Source organism: Chinchilla lanigera, unplaced genomic scaffold (genome assembly GCF_000276665.1).
Source record: "Chinchilla lanigera isolate Chin_1 unplaced genomic scaffold, ChiLan1.0 scaffold00038, whole genome shotgun sequence".
Lineage (NCBI taxonomy): Eukaryota > Metazoa > Chordata > Mammalia > Rodentia > Chinchillidae > Chinchilla > Chinchilla lanigera.
The window spans coordinates 15,594,646-15,615,923 of record NW_004955439.1 but is presented as its reverse complement, the minus strand read 5'-3'; the positions used below and the strand labels follow the sequence as shown (position 1 = coordinate 15,615,923).

The 21,278-nt window shown below is 46.3% G+C and overlaps 1 protein-coding gene across 8 annotated transcripts in view; it reads right to left on the bottom strand.

Moving 5' to 3' along the window:
* LOC102027459 overlaps positions 1–21,278 on the bottom strand; it is a 95,319-nt gene that overhangs the window by 59,734 nt on the left and 14,307 nt on the right. For 6 of the 8 annotated variants that reach the window (XM_005390663.2, XM_005390661.2, XM_005390660.2 and 3 more), the window contains exon 2: positions 17,093–17,198. In XM_005390663.2, the coding sequence (XP_005390720.1) occupies positions 17,093–17,198 (106 nt within the window). Of the gene's footprint in view, positions 1–17,092; positions 17,199–17,694; positions 17,946–19,247; positions 19,358–21,278 lie in introns of those variants that run through there. The other 2 variants (XM_005390664.2, XM_005390666.2) reach the window with 2 other exon arrangements.

Below are 21,278 nucleotides of genomic sequence, written 5' to 3'. Positions count from 1 at the left end.
GTTGCTTTGGTTGTCTACTTCAAACAAAAATGTTCCTAATCCAGATGGAGGCACCATCTACAAACACATGGTTTTGTAACCATTCACTAGGGGTGAGGCACTATCTCACTGTGGTTTAAACTTGCATTTCCCTGACGATTAGAGATGTTGGACATTTTCGCATGTATTTATTGACCACCATTATCTCCTGTTTTGAGAAATGTTCAGATCCTCTGTCCATTTTTAAACCAGGTTGTTTTCTGGCTATGGAGTTTTTTTAGTTTCTTTTATGGTTTGGGGATCGGCCCCTTCTCACGTGTAAGTGTTTGCAAGGAGTTTCCCACAGTCTGTGGGCTGTCTCTTCACTCTACTTGTTGTTCCCTTTGCTATGCAGAAGCGTCTCAGTTTGATTCAATCCCATTGTCTATTTTTGCTGTTGTTGCCTGTGCTTTTGGAGTCCCATTTGAAAATCCTGTCCCAAAACAATATCATGAAGCTGTTCTCCTGTTTTCTTTTAGTAGCTTTACCATTTTGAATCTTATGTTTAAATAGTTTATTCATTTTGAGCTGAATTTTGTGTATAATGTGAGACAGCATCCAATTTTATTCTGCACATGGATATCCAGCTTTCCCAATACCATCTATTGAAAAGACTGTCCCTTCCTCCAAGGTGTGTTCTCTGGCACCTTTATCTAAGTCAATTTAGCAAAATCACTTGTGCTTATATTTGGGCTTTCTATCCTGATCAATGGGACTGTCTTTATGCCAGCACCATGCTGTTCTAATTACAATAGTTTTAAAAGGTATTTTGAAATCCAGAAGTGTGATAACTATGTGTTCTTTTTGCTCAGGATTGCTTTAGCTTGGAGGGTCTTTTCTGGTTGCCTACAACATTTAAGGTTGTTTTTCTCTAGCTCTGATGGCACTGGGATTTTGGTAGGGTTTGCATTGAATCTGTAGTTGCTTTGGGTAGTGTGCAGATGTTAACAGTGTTTATTCTACCTGCATACACCTCAGAACAGCTCTAGTTGCTCTGTATCCACTCATCTGCTCCCCTGTTTAGAAAACAGGCATTAAATGCCTTCCATGTAGCAGGTGCTCTTCTGGGCTTTTAGGAAACATTGGTGAACCAAACAAAACAAAAGAATTCCTCCAGGAACCCTGGAGCTCAGGTTCCATAGTCCATTGAAGGTGACTATGGGTTAGCGGCTGTGGACAATCAGCCAAGCACGGTGGCACATGCTTGTGATTCCAGCTGTCTGGGAGGATGAGGCAGGATAACTGCAAGTTCCAGTTCAGCCTGGGCAACTCAGTAACTTAACAAGAACCCATCAGAAAAGGAAATAAAATTAAAAAGGCTGAGGATATAGGTCAGTGTGAGTACCATAAGGAGGGAGGGAGGAGAGACAGAAAGAGAGAGAGAGACAGAGGTTGGGGACAGGCAGGCTAGAGCCATGGGGAGTGTGCAGGAGGGATGCTGGCCAAATCTGCAGTGAGCAAAGACTTGAGCAGGGGAGGAGAGGCGGCCTTTCTGAGGAGACTGTGCCAGGCTGAGGGCCAGCACAGAGGAGGGCAGACAAGACCACATGGGAAAGGAGGAGACCAGGTCAGAGGAGCAGCCGCAGTTTCTGAGGTGAGACTGCAGGTGGGGATGGAGCTGTGGTGAACCGGTGTCCAGGGGAGGCCTGGGGACAGAGTGACGGTGATGAGTGACAGGACCCCAGCATGGCCCTAACACAAAGCAGGGGTCCTTTTGGTGGATGGCACATGGAGTCAAAGACAGTTCCCTGAGATCTTACACACCTGGGGACCACAGTCAGCTTGTGAGCCAGTGGACAGTGTATTGAAATACTAGGGTAGCGGTGACAAAGTGATACACACGGAGTGAATTTGCACAACAGAAACTTGTCCCCAGTTCTGGAGGCCAGAAGGCTAAGGCAACAGTGTGTCCAAGGCCTGGCTCTTTGGAGGGCGCCAGGAGAGGCTTCTTCCTGCTCTCCCCACTTCTGTCATGGCCAGGGTCCTCAGCTTCCCTTGGCAAGTGGTGACATCGTGCCAGTCTCTTCCTCCATCTCTGTTACGGTTTAGATCCAAGAGCCTCATGTGTTGGAAGGTGACTGCATCTTGGGAACATTACACTCATCATTGGATTCATTCACTGATGACTTCAGTAGTTCATGTGCTGTTAGGAAGTGGTTGGACCAGGTCACTAGGGGTGACGTGGAAGGGTGTACTCTTGTCACTGGCTCCTCCCTTCCTTCTGGCCCTCCGCTTTCTGGCTGCCATGATGTGAACAGCAGTTGTCTGCCATGCCATTCCACCATGCTGCTCCTGCCTTACAGCAAATCAGCCATAGACCAAACCCTCTAAGAACCATGAGCCAAATAAACCTGTCTTCCATGAAGTTCTCAGTGACAGGAAGGTGACTAACAGTGTCCGCGTGACCTTCTCCTCTGTGAGTCTGCACTGCTCCTCTCACAGGGACACCAGTCCCACTGCACAAGGGACCTTGCTCACTCCAGAGGGGCTCATCTCAACTAATTCATTTGCACCGACTCTATTTGAAAGAAGCCACCTCTAGAGGTCCAGGATCAGGCCTGCAATGCATCTGCTCTGAGAGGACAGAGCTCCCCCACAGCAGGGGTCCCTGCACCATCCCCACGGAGGACTCATGGGGCTAGTCATGTTCTACCCCGCCCCAGCAGGCCTGGCTCATCGCCTCTGCTAGTGTGCATCTTGGGCCTACGACACACGCTGGGATTCTCCTCAAATGCCGTGCTGTCTCATCATCTCACAAAGACCTGGTTATTTAGGGAGATAGAAGCAGTTTGGACCCATTCTACCCACTAGATATGCTCCACCCATTACATATGTGTATGTGCACACAACACACACACACACACACACACACACACACTTAGGCTGGCTTGTGAAATGTGGGAATTGATAATTGCAAATAGAGCAAAACTTCTTGCCATTCTGCTGCTTTATGTCCTGCAGTGGCTCCTCATTTGATCAGAACAGAAGCCAAAGCTCTTTCCAGATCCTGCGGACACCCTGTCCCCTCGCCCCTGACCGCAGTGTCTCTGCCGCTTTGCCTGCTCTCTACGCTCAACACGCACCCATTCCTCACCCTTACACCTCCTCCACCCTGTTCCCTACGGGGTGGTCAGACCAGGTGCCACAGCCGCGTCCCTCTCCTCCTTTAAACCCTGCTCAGTGCTGCCCCCTAGTGCTGTCAATCTCGCCTTCACGCTTAACTCCCCAGCCCCTCTCACCCTGCCTTGTCTTGTTCCACACACATATCCTTTTCCATCTGAAACTGCTGATTTATCTTTTTTCATTATTTTTCATTGCCTGCCTCAAGTTATTACAAAGTCAGCTGCATGAAAGCAAGAATTGTTCTCCTTCCCTCCCTAAGCAAGCAGACCGGGAGGTGCTCCGCAAATACTTGTGGAATGAAGGAGATGGAAACAGCCTCCGTGCGGAGACATGAAGTCACCGGGAGCAGCCTTTCCCACCCAAGACAGCTGCACTAGTCCCTAACTGTTTACCTCTATTTTCCATCTGAGGCTTCTGTCAAGGACTTCATTTTAATCAGATTGCACTAATGTGTGCAGAGTGGGCTTCTGGAGGTGCTGTACTCACGGAGGTGCTGTACTCACCCGTGGATGAGTTCGTGGCTGATGGAGCTGTTAGGAGGTGGAGCCTGGCTGGAGTGTGACCTAAAGAATGTATTCTTTCCCAAAGGCCTCCCTGCGCTCTCTACTTCCTGGCTGCGTGGGGCGAGCAGTTTTCCTCCACTCTGCCCTACTACCGCGATGTTTCTACCTCTGAGCCAGTCAACCACATACTGCAAACACGATCCAAACCGAACCTCTCCTCCTCTAATTTGCATGCATTCCGTGTTGTGTCCCTGTGGTGAGAAGGTGACTAATGCAATGCACAAATCAGAGCCACAGATGTGCGGCCACCCCACAGCACAGAGATGGTGTGAACTGGACAGAGCTCAACTGGGGAAAACAAAGACCGCTGGGCGGCACAGCAGATGCACAGGGCAGAGCATGCGGTGCTCAGAGCCAGAATTTGGGGAGTGCTGGCCTCATCCCTTCCTCCGAGTGGCCTTCTTAAACAGTGACTTGCCACTTGAAGGGCTCCCTTCTCAGCACACAAGGGGCTGCGTTTACAAAGTGTAGCACTTATCTGATGCTGCATTTGCAAGTTCGCTTGCTTGCTAAAATGCATTGGTGATCCCCACATCGGTGCTCATGGTGTGCTTCCTCGCTCATACTCAGGTGCAGAGCACAGTTCCCAGCAGGGAGAGGGTGAGCTGACACGCCCTGCCTGCTTACTGCAGCTCTCAGAGAAGTATCCTTCTTGAGGTCTAGTTAATTCCACACTTTTCACATTCCTGTGCCTTTTGTTAGTACTGTCACAGTGGCCCAAGCACTGCTGAAGTGCTGTGTCAGGTCTGAAGCACAAGGATGCTGTGGTGTGTTCCAAAGAGGAGACATGCGTATTAGAGAAGCTTTCTTCTGACACAAGTGAAGGTGCCGCTGGCCATGTGTTCAATGGACAACAGTATACAGTGAAAGGATTGTTTTTAAACAAAAGAGTATGTATAAAAAGTATGTACTGATCAGTGGATGGAAAGGTAGAGACCAGAGGCTCACAGGAACCTAACCCTGATCCTCCTGGAGGCAGGCCTCTGCTGCAGAACATACTGTAGATAAGGACTGGCTGCGTTTTCTGCCTGTGCATGCCCTGTGCAGACAGGGTGGACGGGAACTCCTTGCCGTCCCCTGTGCCACTGACACAGCAGGCCCCCGCGTGTGCCACAATGGAGCGAGTCCAGGAGTGGCGCCCTCTGAGGTTCGAGCCCACTGTTGAGGGAATCTCTGAGACTAAAGTCAGTGAGCATTTCCCTCCTTTCTTTGTTTTTTTCAAAAACATTATCTGAGTATACGGATAGCAGGAGTTTGCTAGGGCCTGAATGTGTCCCCCAAATTTACACACTGGAATTTAATCCCGAATGCAGTGGTGCGGGAGGTGGGGCTCGTGGGAGGTGTTTGGTCTCTCATAACCTGACTGATGCCATTCTGCAAAGTGGTCATGGCAGGGGCTGGGCTCTCTTCTGCTTTTCTGCCATGACATGACACAGTGTTCCTCCCTCCAGAAGACCCAGCAACGAGGCACCGTCCTGGATGTGGGGAGCAGCCCTCACCAAGTCACCAAGGTGACTTCCCAGCCACCAGAAATGTGAAAAAAAATAAATTTTATTCTTACAGATTACCCCGCCTCAGGTATTCTAATATGGCAACACAAAACGGACTAGGACAGAGCCTAGTGTGGCTCCCAAATCCCCATCACTGGAAAACCATGAGAGTCTATTTTAAAACTTATTCTGTAGTCTCTTCATGCATTAGCCTTTTTCAGCAGACGACTGAGCCAAAACCAACTCCCATATGTTTGTCCAATCCCCCGCGTTCATAGCAGCATTATTCACAGCACGCAAAACATGGAAGCATCCCAGCATCGGTGCGAAAGACTGGGCGAAGAAAATATGGCGTCTATATGTACACACATGAACATAGAGTATCGTTCAACCTTTGGAAGGGAGGAAATCCTGACCCTCGTTACACCGAGGATGAACCTTGAGGACACTACCCAGTGAAAGAAGCCAGCCACAGAGAGACAAACACTGTACAATTCCACTTGCAATGAGAGCAGCCAAAGCCTCAGACACAGACAGGAATAGTGGTTACGGGCTGGCAGAGGAGGAGGCAGAGGTCTGGTTCAGTAGGGATGCTTTCAGCTGGGAGAGATTTACCTAGAAGTTCTGTGGGTGAAGGGTGGTGATGGCTGAATGACAGTGTGAATGTACTTACTGCCTCTGGAATTTACACTTAACATGACTGAGGCATAAATTTTATGCTGCTACCTATTACCCCAGTTAAAACAATTTTAAAGGGAAAAAATAACACTGAAGCAATTGATAGTCAATTAAAATAGATACTGTGGTCAAAACATTATAGAAGTAATCCTGGCTAACGTGTATGGGAGGGTGGCTGCAGAATTTTCTACGAGGAGGTTAGTTGTACCTCTAGTTTCAGGAGCCAGATGCAAAATTCTTTTGAAAGCTTGCCCCTGTCTCTCAGTCCCCACAGTGTGTAAGGTGGGTTCGTTTGATTTGGTTTTCCTTGTTTCCACGAAGCCGCATGGGCACCTCTGTCCTGGCAGGACCACTGAACAGCAGGCCAGAGAGCACGTGGGTGGCAGGCCAGCTTTGGGCTCCAGGGGCGGGCGCGGGGGCGTGAGGCACATTCTCTGATCTCACCACTAGAGGCCCTATGTTCCCCTGGGCCCATGCGCAACTTTCAGTGCCTCTTCCCTGGGGTCACTGCTCAGACTTCACCCACCAAGCACCCTGACAAAGTCCTCAGCCTCGAAGGGACTTGATGCTCATAGAGTTCAGGACACACAGCCCCCTGCCTGGCATTTAAGAAAACAATAAAAGAGGCAGGACCTCTCCCCTCCTTCCATCCAGCTCCCTGGAGCAGGTCAGGAAAGACTTCTCTGACCTTCCTGGAGGCAGGTCCTCGGCTCTCATGTCAGAGTGTCCATTCTACAGTATCCATGAAGGAGAAAAACATCCTTAGCTTTGCATTTTTTGTCTGTTTTGTTTTTCTCCTTTTGAGATAGGATTTCACCTATGCAGTCCGGGCTGGCCTTGAACTTACTATGTAGTCCAGGCTGGCCTCACACTTGTGTGATCCTCATGCCTCAGACTCCTGAATCTAGGATAACAGTCGTGCGCCACCACACCGAGCTTGTGCTTATCTCTGAAGATGAAACATCACGGAGAAGAACCAGCACCCATACTTGGCTATGTCCCCCGGCTTAGTACCACAGACCACATCTTGTTCACTCAAACTTCTGCTCAACTGTCTACTTTCATCCAACCTAAACATAAAAAACACACAATTCTCTGTTTCTTTGGGTCTTTGATTCCTTACGAAGTCTCCCACGTCCCATAACTTACAGTAAATGAATCTGAATGCTTTGCCCTTGTTGATCTGTCTTTGGTTATAGGTTCCTCAGTCATGAAGCTGGTGATGGTGAGGAAAAGAAGTCTTTCCTCCCCTCTGACTCCTAGAGTGACAGTAACAAGCCACGGAGCCAACAACCAACATGTAGCCTGTGGGTGTCTGCTGATATGCAGCAGACAGAAGCCGTGAATGGGCTTGGATCCAGTAAGCCAGCCTTACCCTTGGGCTACCTGGCGGCATCACAGTGCTGTATTTTGAGGAGAAAAACAAAAACCACTAGCAGAAAAACCCTCTGCACCAAATGTCTTCAAACTAGTCTGAGAAACACCACTGACGTGAAACCCATTGAGCCTTGGAAGCAGCTCCCAACACAGTCCTCCACAGAACAGGGCTTCCCAGGTCAGTTCTACTCATTTTTGTCTTATATATTTTGGCACAGAAAGCAGGATATGATAAGGTGCAGAAACTAATGATCTTAAAAACCAAAAACAATGGAGAAATCACAGGAATAATGTCCAGCATTGGGACTGTTAATTCACATAATGTAGGACTGCGCCCCTCCCTGGAGCACAGACTCTGGGGATGGGACGTTCTTCTCTGTCTCCAGCCATTTTCTGAGCTCTCAGGGCCACCTTATCTGGACTTATAAAGGCCATATCTGCTTCTGTTTCTTTGATTGACATTTGCATGACACACCTTCCTGTATCCTTTTCCATTCACACTGCAGTACCGTAACATCCCAGTGTGTTAGGTCACGTTTCTGACCTTTCTGACCATCCTATTTCACCCTGGTGGTGACCGTTGATGTATTAGTACTCAAGTCCACCACTTTATTTTTGTTTTCCATTTGCTCTCTGGCTTTGTATTACTGTTTTGTTTTGTTTTGTTTTGTTTTTCTTTGCTTTCTTGTGGGTTGCTTAAATCTTTTTATGGATTTCTTTGATTTAACTAAGAAATCAATGTACACAGACTTTTGAGTGGTTGTTCTTGGTGTTACATTACATGTATGTAATTCATCGGTGGTTTTGTCTTTTACCCATCTGAGTAAAGTACAGAAACTTTTCTTCCTTCAAGGGGAGAGGGAGAAAAGTGAGAGAAAGAAACTTTGCTTTCCTTAGTATTCTTTACTTTCCACTGCTTTTTTTTTTTTTTTTTTCAGTACTGGGAATTGAACGCACGACCTTGCGCTTGCCAGGCAGGCACTGTGCCACTGAGCTAAATCCCCAGCCCCTTCCACTGCTTATAAAACAACTGTCATAACTATTTCCTCCACTCACATTTACAACTATCTCTCAGTGTGTTACGCTTTTTGTTTCAACAGTCAAACACAGTGCAATAGGCTTGAGATGAAAAACCTGCCACATTCACTGACATTTTTGTTACTGTGATCTCCTGCCTTCATGTTCCAAGGCCCTTCTTTTGCTCTTTCCTGTCTTCTTAGGGAACTACCTCCAGCAGTTACCTTAGAGTGTGTCAGCCAGTGACAAGTTCTCTTGCTTTCCCTTCATCTGAGAAGGTCTTCATTTCCCAGCATTCCTGCAGGACCTTTCCCCCTGTTACAAACTTCCGGGTTGACAGTTCCTTTCTTTCAGTACTCGAATGCACTGTGCCTCTCTGTGCTGGCCTCCACGCTGCCTGATGGGAAGTCAGCTGTTATCTTACTGAGGATCAATTGTTTTTACCACTGAGCATGACATATTTATCAAGCTAATATTCTTCCATTCCTCTAACGTACAGCTTTTTAAAAACCAAGGATACACTTTTAATTTTTTTTTTCTTTTTCTTTTTTGTCTTTTTTGAGACAGGGTCTCAGTATGCAGTTCAGGTGGCCTTGAGCTCACTTTGTAGCCCAGGCTGGTCTCGAACTCACAATGATCCTCCTGCTTCAGCCTCCCTAGTGCTAGGATTACAGGTGTGCACCACCACACCCAGTGTGCACTTTTAATTCTATCTATTTCCTTTTCAACATGTCTTCAAATGATCTTTTATTATTACTCATTTGAACTAATAATATAGTGAACTGTATTATCAATTTTCTAATATTGAATCACTTTTTTCACCTTACCACAAATCCAGTTTGGTCATATATTATTGTTTTTCATATTCTTTTTGTTTTTTAGTACATTTCTATTCATAAGTAAAACCAGCTTTAATTATGTTTAGGGGAACTATCTTTTCAAAATGAACATTTTTCTAGATGTGAGGGTGGTCAGGCTGTGACATCTGTCACTCCATTGATTGCCAGGGTCGATTCGAGTGATCTGGCTGGCGAGGCAGTTGTCCCCTTCCTCCCTCGCTGCTCCATGTGCATCATCCTGAAGCTTGGTGGATGAGGAGTGAGAGGTCAAAGAGGAGTAAGACGATGACCCCCCTCTTCCCTTCCCTGCTAGAACCTCCAAACAAGCTCTCAAAAATTTTTCTAACGTCAAAAAAATTGGGTAGATAACCTCAGCACTCTGAGAATTGAAAATCTGAGCCCAGCCTAGGCAATGCAAGGACTTAGCAAGATGCTGTCTCTAAATAAAAATACTTAAAAAGGACTAAGGGTGTAGCTCAATGTGAAGGACCTAGCTTAAATCCCCATACTGCATCAAAAACCAAAAATTGGACAGTAACTTTTTCTTAAAGCACTCAATCTAAATAGCAGAAAGATCTATTTATGAAAAATGCAAACAGTTATGTAGTATCGAGTCCTTTAGAAAGATAGTTGTTTCTTTTATTTCCTGGTTACTGACCCAGTCAGCTCTCTTGATTCTTTGTATACTGCCGTACTGGAGATGGTCAGACGCTTACTTTGGAGTTATACATAATACGATCATATATTCTTTAAACAGTAAGCTAGTCTCGGGTGTTCTGTCCATACTGATGGCTAAGGCACAGCAGGACATGTCTCCCCAGTATATTTTATTTTATTTATTTATTTATTTATTTTTGGTTTTTCTCTGGTACCGGGAATCAAACTCACGACCTTGCACTTGCCAGGTAGGTGCTGTGCTGCTGAGCTAAATCCCCAGCTCCTCCCCAGTATATTTTAAATCCAAATGCTCCCCACCCCATGTCTGCTAAGATCCTGTTTACCACAGCAAAGCATGCAGGCCAGGTGATGGGAAGCAGCCAGCTTGCGGGAGTGCTACACACTTGATGGCAAAGAGCAGGGGTGGGCAGGGGTGGGGAGCCCGACTGTTATAGCACACTCGCTTGTTTCAGTGGGAACATGATGTAGTGGTCAGGTCTGGAGGATGGATGTGTTCTGCCGCTAGGCCTTTCGGTGACTAAGTTAAAAAACAAAATGTGAGTTCATGTTACTGTTTTCAGTGCAAATATGCCATTGTAAGTTCAATACACTTGTACTTTGTGCTTGTATCTTTTTCTTTTGCACTAAAAACCTTGGTCTGTAACATTAAAATTACTTATCTCTACAAGATAATTTCAAAATAATAATTCTAGTACTTATTATTGCTAACAACAAAATTACTCAATTAAGATTTCTTTGTAATTCCATTTATATTATATTATATTTCAGTAACCTAATAAATGAAAATGCTGTGCTTTAAAGACCCATGGAATGATTATTTTCTCCACGTGTTTATGCTGCCAATTTGATATCCAATTAGGTTCACTTGTTACAGTTTTTTACTTTTAAGGTCTCTTTTTCCTCTTTGATCTAATTACATGATATATTTACATGGTACAGAATCAAAGAGGATTAGAAGATCCATGATTCAAGCGTCGCTTTCATTCCAACTGTGCTCTTTCCTCACACACCCCGTAGGTTACCATCACTGCTAATTCCTTGTTTATGTGTTTCTTTCTGCAAACATGCACATCTGTATTCTTACTTCCTCACACAGATCTCCACCGGACCACGCACACTGTTATTCTGTCTGTCCCTTGCCTTCCCTGCAATACACTCACCTAGAGGTCTCCACATACAAGGGCACAGAGATTTTCATCCCCCTCTGGAGGCTTCATGGCCCAGCTCACATGCACTGACACTTTGGTAGTTTGCAGTCTTGTGTTATCACAAACAGCACTGCCAGTAATAACACTGTGCTCGGGCCACTTTGTCCCTGTGCCAACACAGCTTCAAGGTGGATTTCTACAAGTGCAATTGCTGGGTTGAAGAGTAAACTCAACTGTGACTTGTTTCTATTGCTTTTTAAAATGAGATGGTTTCTGATCTGAAGGCAATCTCTGCTTGTCTCAGAGTGCTGTCCTGTGTGCAATGCAATCGTCTCTCCCACCTCTTTAAGGCCGTGGCTTAGGTCTTCACTTTTTCCTCCGATAGTTAAAAAGTAAATTTATTTTATATTTTTATGGATTACACCAAAAATGTCCCTAAAAGCCTCATGTGTTAAAAGGTAGGGCTTTTGGAAGGTGACTGTATCAAAAGAGCATAAGTCTTGTCCGTGGATCAATCCATTGATTAGTCTCTTAGGAGGTGAGGCCTGCTTGGAGCAAGTAAGTCACTGGAAGGATATATCTCATCCCCAGCCCTTCCTGACTCTCTTTCCTGGCTCCCATGAGGTGAGCAGTTTCCACAGCTATAGCCTTCTGCCATGAGGTTCTGCCTCACCACAAGCATCAAAGCAATGGAGCCAACTGACAACGGACTTAATTCTCCAAAACCATGAGCCCAAGTAACTCTTTTCTCCTTTAAGCTGTTTTTCCTAAGTATTTTGTCACAAGGACAAAAAGACAGCACACAATACATGGTACTCTATTGTGAAGCCTCAGATACAACCACTACCCTATATTATAGAATCCTCATTTTGATCATAGGTTTTGCTGTCTTCTTAAGCTTTGTGTGTGTATTTATAACATTCAGGACTACAGAGACAAATATGTGGTGCTGAGGAGAGGCAGGGGCCTATGCTATTTCCAGTACTGACATTTTGAGTTTTTATCCTTTTTAGAAATTTGTGGCTATCTCATTGGTATCTTTTAAACCATGAACAAAAATAAGAAGTCATGTTTTATTTTGCTTAACTGAAGACTGAGTTGGATGTGAGATACATAAAGCGATAGAATGGTTAGCAACTTTGCCCCAGTCTCACACATTTCTGCTGCTCGAAGCAAGGACAGAGGTGTGGAACTGATTCCATCGTGTGTATGTGTGATCACTCTCTGTCAACATCACCAGCACATTCTATAACCCTTGCTAGGGGGCTGCAGCATCACCTCTGTCATTGCTGTCACCACCTGCTGCCTCACAGCACTGATGCGAGCCCAGCCCCAGAGGCTCTAACCAAATAAACCCATGAACTCCTTGTACAGACCTCAGCACACAGGTGGCATGACACTGCCCTGGGAGGCTGGGGAATGGGCCCAGGACTCAACTTCCACCGTCTGGTCACAATTCCCAACCATGCTTGGGCCTTTTAAACTCAGCAATGGCCCGTGTCCCTCCAGCCATGTGACTGCCCATTGTCTGCAGCAGATACTTCAAATGTGCCCCTTTTTCTGCAAGGCTAAGGACTGAGCCCAGGGATTTGCATACAAGAAAAGCCCTCTACCACTGAGTTGCTCTCCAGCCTTTACTCATTTATGTCTTTATGTATTTATTTATTTATTTTTGGTCTTTTTGAGACAGAGTTCACTATGCAGTTCAGACTGGCCTTGAATTCACTTTGTAGACCAGGCTGGTCTCAAACTCACAGTGATCCTCCTCCCTCAGTCTCCCAAGGGCTAAGATAATAGGCATGCCCCAGCCCTTTTTAAAATTTAATTTTGAGACAGAGTCTTACTAAGTTGCCCAGACTGGCCTCAGGAATGCGTGGAACACTTCAACTTCAGGCCAGGGCCCCTTTCTTGGGAAAACAGAAAGCTTAGAGAAGACTTCAGGCTCCCTCCAGCACATCCTCTAGGCTGCAGGACTGCACCCTCCCTGTCCAGTTAGCCGAGAGGTCTTGAGAGAAGAGGTCCTCCCTGGGGTCCTGTTAGCTGGAAACCTCTGATGCAGGGAGGGAGTGGTCCTCTAGGGTCCTGTAGCTGGGAAGTCTGAGGCAGGGCAGTCTTCCTCCCCAGGGTCCTTTAGTGAGGGGGTATGAAGGAAGATCATCTCCTCTGAGGTCCTGGCCTCAATGGGGCATGTGAGGACATAGCCTCTCTTCCCTGGATCTCAAGTTTCTCAGTTTAAAACTCAAGAACACGGTGGTGCATGCCTGTAATCCCAGTACTCTGGGCAGCTGAAGCAGGAGCATAAAAAGTTTGAGCCTAGCCTGGACAGTTTATAAAGACCCTGCCACAAAATAAAAATGTGGAAAAGGGAGGTGTCATTCAGTGAGAAGGCTCTGAGTTCAAACACCAGTTCCACATTAAAAAATAAAAATAAGAACCTAAAGAGTGGACTAGAAGAGCCCTGAGGACTCACCCAGCCTGAGAGTCCCAGATCCTCCACACTCCTGCTGACCATAGGAGTGTGGGGATTTGGGCTAAGAGCATCCCTCCCCCAGTTCTCCGCTTCCTCTCTCTTCCACCAGGGGGAGCCACAAAACCAGAAGGTAAGCCAGGAAGGACTTTAAACTCCAGGATGTAGGTAGACTTTTTATACTATTGGGTGATTTCAATTTATCCTGTTCTCTCATGCGGCCTTGAATGACCAAACTTGCATTATAGTTTTCATGGGCACTTATGTAAAAGGAAACTGAATTTTACAAAACACTGTTAGATGTCCAAAGGAAAGTTTAATTTTGCTAGAACTATAGACTTTCAGAATAATCCAGAGTGGTATTTCCTGAAATCAATCACGACCACATTACCAGAAAATGAACCAAAATATTAAGCACAAAAATGTCAAAGACACAACAAGTCCTATTTGTTCACAATAACACCATCAGTCTCAACCTGCTCCAGCGGGATCTGTTGTGTAGCCCTCTCTTGGCCTTCATGGGTAATGTTATGGTTTGCGTCTGGCTGTCCCCCAAAGCCTCATGCAGTCATGGGGCGGGCTTTTAGAGTTTATTTTTATTTTTATTTTTATTTTTATTTTATTTTTGGGGGTACTGGGTAGAGTTTATGATTGATCCATGATCCAATGCTGGGATTATGGGTGTGAGTGCTACACTCACCCTGAGGTGGAGAGTTTGCATATGTAAGGGAGAGGAAAAGGCTGCTTACCACCATTCCTCCCTTTTGCTCTTATTTTGCTGTTCTGCCACGATGAACAGTTGCTTGGTGCCATGTGCCACTCTGCCTTGGAGCCAGCCAAGTATGGACTGAAACTTCCATAAACTGTGAGCTAAATAAACCTTTCCTTCCTTAACTCTGGGCATCAGGTATTTTGTCTCAGCAATGACAGAAAAGTAACCAAGACAGGTATGAAAATGGTTATCTTGGAGTTGCTTCCCACTGACTTTTTAGGTGACCCTTCAAGCTTCATGAAATCCTATATCACAAGAAAGATGGGTATCAAAATTTGGATGGGGCTAATTTTATAGAGTTTGAAATTTTTGCACCATAATATTCCATTTAACAATGTCTATTAAATGTCCCTGTGGTTGGGACTGCAATTGGGGTATCTAACTTGCCTTGCACACCTCAGAAACATAGGCTGAATGAACAAGATGACTCTGAAAGCAATTGTAAGAGCAAGTAGAAAGCCCTTTCCCAAAGAGGGGTGCAAGTCCTTTGTGAGCCCTGAGGATACTGGTGCCACAAATTGGCCATCTTCTCAAGCTTGCTGAGGGCAGAGAATGGGAATAATTGCTTTATGGAATAGAAGGGCTTCAGTGAGGAAGAGGGTCTTGGCAAATCAGATAAAGATCATCTAAACCCCACTGCAAAGCCACTGGAAAGGAAATTGTCTTTCCAAGCACAGCGACACCAGACTCTCCACAGAGGGAGGGCTCATGCAAGCCTAGGAGTCTCTGGCTGCCAAGAATTCCTCAGCCCCGGGCTTCTCCCCAGAGCTCTTGTTCTCATTCTTGGCTTTACTCTTGGAGCTCTGGGTTTCTGTAGCTGGGCAACAGGGCTTCGAGGTGCTGGGTGGGGGAGGAGGTCATGGGCAGGTGGTTGGTCAAAGGCACTTGGAAGCAGAACCAGAGGATTCCTGAGCTGTAACTTATGAAAAAGAGAGCCAAACACCCCAGAGCCACAGAAAGACAGTTTTGTTCATGATTTTATCCTTATTTGTCCTTGTCTTTCTCCACCAGTATATTAATCTCTTCCTGAGGTTAGCAGAATATTTTTTAAATTGATATACATAATTCACATACCCAAATTCACCTTTAAAAGCATGTGACTGGGTGGTTTTTATGCTTTGGCAGAGCTGTACAGTGGTCACCACAATCCATTTTTAAAACTGCCATTGCCCCAAAGAAAACCCAGTGCTCCTTGGCAGCTGTTCCTTGTTCCTTCCTCTGTAGATCTCATGGGTTTAGCTGTGTTCCCCTCATTCATGTGTGGAGACCTCAACTCAAGGACTGTTACTGTGCCTCTTCCTGAGGAACCCAGGATGCAGATGGCTTGGTCTATTTCTAAAGCTTTGTCCTTCTCTGTTCCATCAGCCCTTCCCATTTTGGGAAATAGTTTCTCTCCTTGATCCCAACCCAGACCTCTACTTCCCTCCACTGCCTGGAAAGATGGCACAGTCTCTTGCCCATGAGCGTTGAGGGAGGGCCAGACTGGCCAGAGACCTCAGCTAGGTCCTCCTGGGAGGTCCAGTCAAAGCCTTTTCACAAAATCTATAAGAAGTCAGTGCTCTATACCAGGCCCTATCTGAGGCTCACAAGAATCCCACAAGCACCCCCCAAATACCTCTCCCTTGCCACCTGCTCGCTGACCTTGTTCCTTGTCTCAAGAAGGGATTAGAAGTCATCCTTTCTGAAAGTTCCCTTCTGTGATGAAGCTTGATTGTGTCAGCTTGATTGGCTTGGGACCCACCCTGGGGATTGATGTAGCACACCTCTGGGTGTGCCCAGGTGGGCCATAGAGGTGTGACTTTGGATAGTATATCTACTTCCTTGCCCGTTCTTTTCTGGCACTGTTCCCCTGCTCTGCTTTCTGGCTGCCATTACCACCACACCTTCTGTCATGATATTTCCGTCTTCAGATTAGCTGGCTATGGATTGTATCTCCTGAAACCATGAACCAAACCAAAAATTTCCTCTTTTAAGTTGTGGGTATTGCATATTATGCCCTGGTAATGAGAAAGCTGACTAATATTCCTCCCCAGAATAGGACTGCTACCATCTCCAGAGGTAGGACTGCTACCATCTCCCAAAAAGAGAAAATTACAAAAGCAGCCTTACCACAGCAGCCAGTGGCTTCACAGTGTCTGCACATTCCTACATGGACCTTTAGGACAGAGGAGGAGGCCATCTGCCTTACAGACAGTGACCTGGCCCCACAAGCTCAGCAGCCACTCACCACATTCCTTGAGGGCAGAGGACCCGAGATGCTGCAGAAACAGGAGCAGCCATAGGAAAAGAAATGATAGACCTTGCAGCAGTCAGTTATGGGGCTGACCAGTTCAAGTTCACAGGGTCAGTGACATCTGAGCCACTTCCAGGACTCAACATTTTGGCCTCTCTCCTGCTCTGTGAACTCTCTCTGCACTTCCCCCATCCCTAGATCTCATACCACTTCATGCCACACACCAGAAAGTACCTTCCATGGTGGAGGAGGTTCTACACACCCCACGCAACACTGTGGGTCTTTTGATTTTGCTGGGATATTGATGGTTCCATGGGATTAAGTTTGGTTTTTTCAAATATGTAAGAAACTACATGTTACTATAACAAGTTGTAGTTGTATTAAAATAAACATTTATATTTCATCTCTTGAAAAGCAACAGCTGAAGAAGTAGAAACCCTTAAATGTATAAACCATGTCCCTCTCCATGGCAAATTCTCTATCATTTGGAGTTTTCAGGACCTCCAAATGTGAGACTTTCTCTGGATTTCCACACAGTTTTCTCCATCCCAAGCCTGACCTTGCTGAAGACATGTTGTATAACCACAGTTCCAACTAAATGACATAAGGGAGAAAAGTGAAGCCTGACAGGCTTCTAGAATTTAAACACAGTTACTTATCTCCTCTGTTGCCTGTTTTCAGAAGATTACCTGCTCCTGAGAGCTGTGTGGAGGGCGGCTGCTCAGGAAAGAAGGAAGCACACTCTTCAGGTGAGGGTGGGGACCAGCTGCCATGTCCAGACCGGGCCGCCACTGCCTGCGGTGAAGATGGAGGGTGAGTCAGAACGAGGCATTTCAGAGGGCATCTCTCCCGGTAGGAGACCCCAGAGCCGCAGAACCACCACTTGGGCGACCTAGGAGCGGCACTGCTGGGCAGCACTATCTCTCCCTGTGGACAATCACAGAGGTCAGAATTCTGAGTCTGAAAATTTGACTGCCGACTCCTCTTCCAAACCACCAAAGAAATGTTGAATGGCACTGCGTATCCCTGTGATGCGAAGATGTGGTCCCTGAGGGAGGAGCTTTGATGATGCCACTAGGGAAGAAAGGGGCCTGGGTGCTGGGCGTCGCGGCAGTGGCGAGGGGTTTCAGGGCCCCTTCAGCAGAGACAGGGCAGGTCCTGTAGGAGAACCTGCCCCAAGAGGGCTCCATTTCTGCTCCTAGGCCCCAGGATGACGGAAGAACACCGGATGGCAGCAGCCCTGGGTTCAGCTCCTACACTTCTTTCATTGACTGTGACTTTGGTCACTGACCTCAAGGCCATGTGGTTGCCAGGTGAAGGAAGGAGGTGAGCATGATCCTCAGGGACTTCTCTGCCTCCGTTTAGATCTCTAGATGGAGACCTGAATGATAGGCTCCTGCCCGGGTATGAACTGCTGAGTTATTGTGGTGGTGGTGGTCTAACATGGCTGAAGCCCAAAACAACTGCTGATCTTCCCAATGACCCCTACCCCTTTCTCCTCTCCTCAGAGCCGAGCACAACTTCCATTTGCCCTTCCTGCAGAGAAGAAATCCCCAATCAGCTCCTGATACGTCACTAAGCCCGCCCCTTAAGCTCCGCCCCTAGCCAGAGTCTTTCTAAACCCCAGCTCTTTTGTCCAGCCCCAGAGTTGTCCAGTACCACATGCTCTATTCTCTTTTCCATGTCGGAGTGAAGGCCTTTTATCTTTTCTTTCTTTGGTTCTTTTCTGCCCTGGAAACCTAACACTGAACTGGGTCTGAGGGTGTGAGTTGCTACCTCGGGAGCCTTGGCCACAACTTGGAAGTGTGGATTCCATCCAGACCCCAAGCCAGCCCAGCTCTGTGGCTCTCTCTGGTCCAGTGTGCCGCTCCCCTGCCCCTGGGGCTGCCGTGGACATCTGGCACCAACTGTGAAAGTCAGACAGCATCTTGGGGGTGGGCTGGGGGCCCTTCTAGAAACTAAAATTTCTCTGAAACTTCCTGTCTCCTGGCCTTACACTTCAAATGTGGAGTGTTCCCAAGACCTGCATTTCCAAGTTGCTCTCTAAAAATGATGATGAGGTTTGTATTTTACGCTATGGGTGGTGTGGCTATCGATAAATAACTTGCAGTGAAACTCCGGAGATGTACGAAGGAAAGTTTTAGGACTAGAGATGCACCTGTGAGCCAGGTAACATAGCCAGGCCGCTGGAGATCCGGATTCATGGGGCAGCTGAGGCTGCAGACAGGGTATCCATCCTGACAAAGCCCCCATAATCTCCAAGAGTGCTTAACAATGTAATAAATCTCTTTTTACTATGAATCTTTTTTCATAAAAATTGGAGGAGTAAAGCAATCTGCTCTGTTGCTAGGTTTCCTTTTTTTAAAATTACAAAAGAGATGTTCATTATATCATCCTATATTTAGAAGCAGCCTTACCACATATTAGTTTTGTGATAATTGATGTAATTTTTACATTATTTGGGATTTTACTGAAAAACAATGTATCATTCTGCTAACATACAAACAAGCAGAGCTCAAAATAAATGTCATTTTTAACTTCACCCCAAACTGCCAGGAAAGAACTCTAGAACAAAATAAAGAAATTATCAAGAGTTGTAATTTAATAGTTATGTAAATTCCCACAGCCGCTCTTAGTTTTGCAAAACAAACACAGCCCACCAAGTACCAAACACTGTCCTGTTTGTTTGTCCCCAGGGCTATTGTAAATAAAGTAGCTGGAGGCTGCCTCCAATTTTAAGTCTTAAGTTCCCTAAGGGCCTCCCTAAGCCATGAAGGTTTCTGGGAGGCCTGGGGGAGAAGCTCAGTGACCCGGAGCTTCACCATCTCTTCCACTTCCTTCTACCTCTTGCCCCAACTCCAACCTGGATTCTCCTTGCCTGGCTCCATCTGCCCGGCCTGGGGTTGCAGGACTCACCGCAGGCTCCACACTCCTACCCGTGTTTGTCACAGCAGAGCTTCCCTGGCAACTGCCTGGCTGCCGGGACAACAGGTCACTCACCCTTCTACCCAGGAGCTGCCTGAGGGCTGCTTGCCTGTGCGGGCTGCTTGCCTGTGAAGACTGCTCCGCTCCCACTCCTGGCTATGTGACTCTCCTGCCCTTCTCAGATGCCGTCTTCCAAAAGAGCTGCTGGAGGCCCTGGACCTCATCCTCACTGTAGTTGCACTGCCTGAAAGTCAGCAGGCTCTTACTCAGGAAACCACATGCAAGATCTACCATGCTCAGAATTATACTTAAAAACACCTAACAATACTATATAGGCTAACTATAGAAATGGAAGTCACCTTCCATGTAAACTCTTTGGTCATTTAGTTTCCTGGTCACTGCTTTCAGAGTCAGGTTCCTGGCCCTGGCTGAGCATGAGGGGAAGCTGAGCCCGGGTCCCCTCCACACAAGGGTGCATGCCCTGATGAAGGGAGCAAGGCTTGGAAGGGGCTGAGGTCCTTGACTGCTGCTCTTAGGTGCTGCCTGAACCACACTGGCCTTGGGCTTCAGTGCCCCGGTGGCCACATGACCCGCACAGGTGACCGTGGTGGCATCCACAGGACTGCACAGAGGCTTAGGTAACACAGATATTCTCCACTACTCAGTTACACAGTTCAAAAACAGTAACTGGTAAGTTCTTTTAAAAATTAGGGAGGCCCCTAGGGAACTTAAGACTTAAAATTGGAGGCAGCCTCCAGCTACTTTATTTACAATAGCCCTGGGGACAAACAAACAGGACAGTGTTTGGTACTTGGTGGGCTGTGTTTGTTTTGCAAACATGTTCTTTTTAAAAATTGAAAAGGTAGCTGATTTATGCATTTATTCTGTTTACAATAAAAAGTTGAATTTTTTTGGTTATTTTAAACTCGTTTATCTCAAAGACTATGGAAGGATGTAATGCATTTCCCCTTTATCCTTGAGTCTTTCTTTTTCTTTTTTCCTAAAAAGTTTTACTATGTAGTCCAAACTGGCCTCAAACTCCTGATCCTCCTTCCTCAATGTGCCCAGTAGAAGGATGCCAGGAATATACCACCACATCTGGCTCCCTGAACCTTTTTTTAAAATGAAAATTAGAACAGCATAACAATAAGCTCTCCATTGCTAGACTTCTTCAGTCATTGCTTGGAGGACTCTGGAGAGATGGTCTTGTATGTAAATGTTTCCTTCACTATAGCAAAACACTACCCAAATTAGTCACCTTACAAAGATTAAAGGTTTATTTTGGCTTAAAGTTTTAGAGGTTCCAGTCAATGACTGGGATGGGAGTGGGGCATTAGTTTTAGGCCACTATTGAGGAGCAGGTGTTGGAGCAAACTCTTCAGTTTGTGGCCAGGAAGTGGAAGAGGAGGAGAAAGAAGGGGCTGGGGTCCCGTGCAAAGGCTCACTCTCAATGACCTGAGGACCTCCCATGGAGTGTCACCTCTTAAGTTTGCACCACCTCCCAAGATGCCACACTGGTGACCATGACTCCAACACATAGGCCTTTGGGGACATTCGAGAGCCAAACTTCAGCAGTACCTGAGGAGAAGCAGCAAACCTGTCCCCAGCATAGCAGGAGCAGCTGAGCTGGATGCCAGGACAGGAGATGGTGTCTCTTGAAAGGACAGACAGCTTCTCTGTGCTTTCACATCCAGTGGCTCAAGAGGGATGCACTCACCAGGGCTGGTACTTTGAGAAACATAGTGAAGTTACTTCCTGCCTCCCTTAAATTGCTTACCTCAACACTAAATACTTGATAAATGTCAGTCATCATTGTCACCTTTCATATGCTAAATAGAAAAATGTTTGAGGAGAGCTGTGATAAATAATCAAATAAAAATATATAACCTATCACTTCATGAAAATAAATAAAAAGCTTAACTTTGCTACTAATCAAAGAAATCCAGAGAT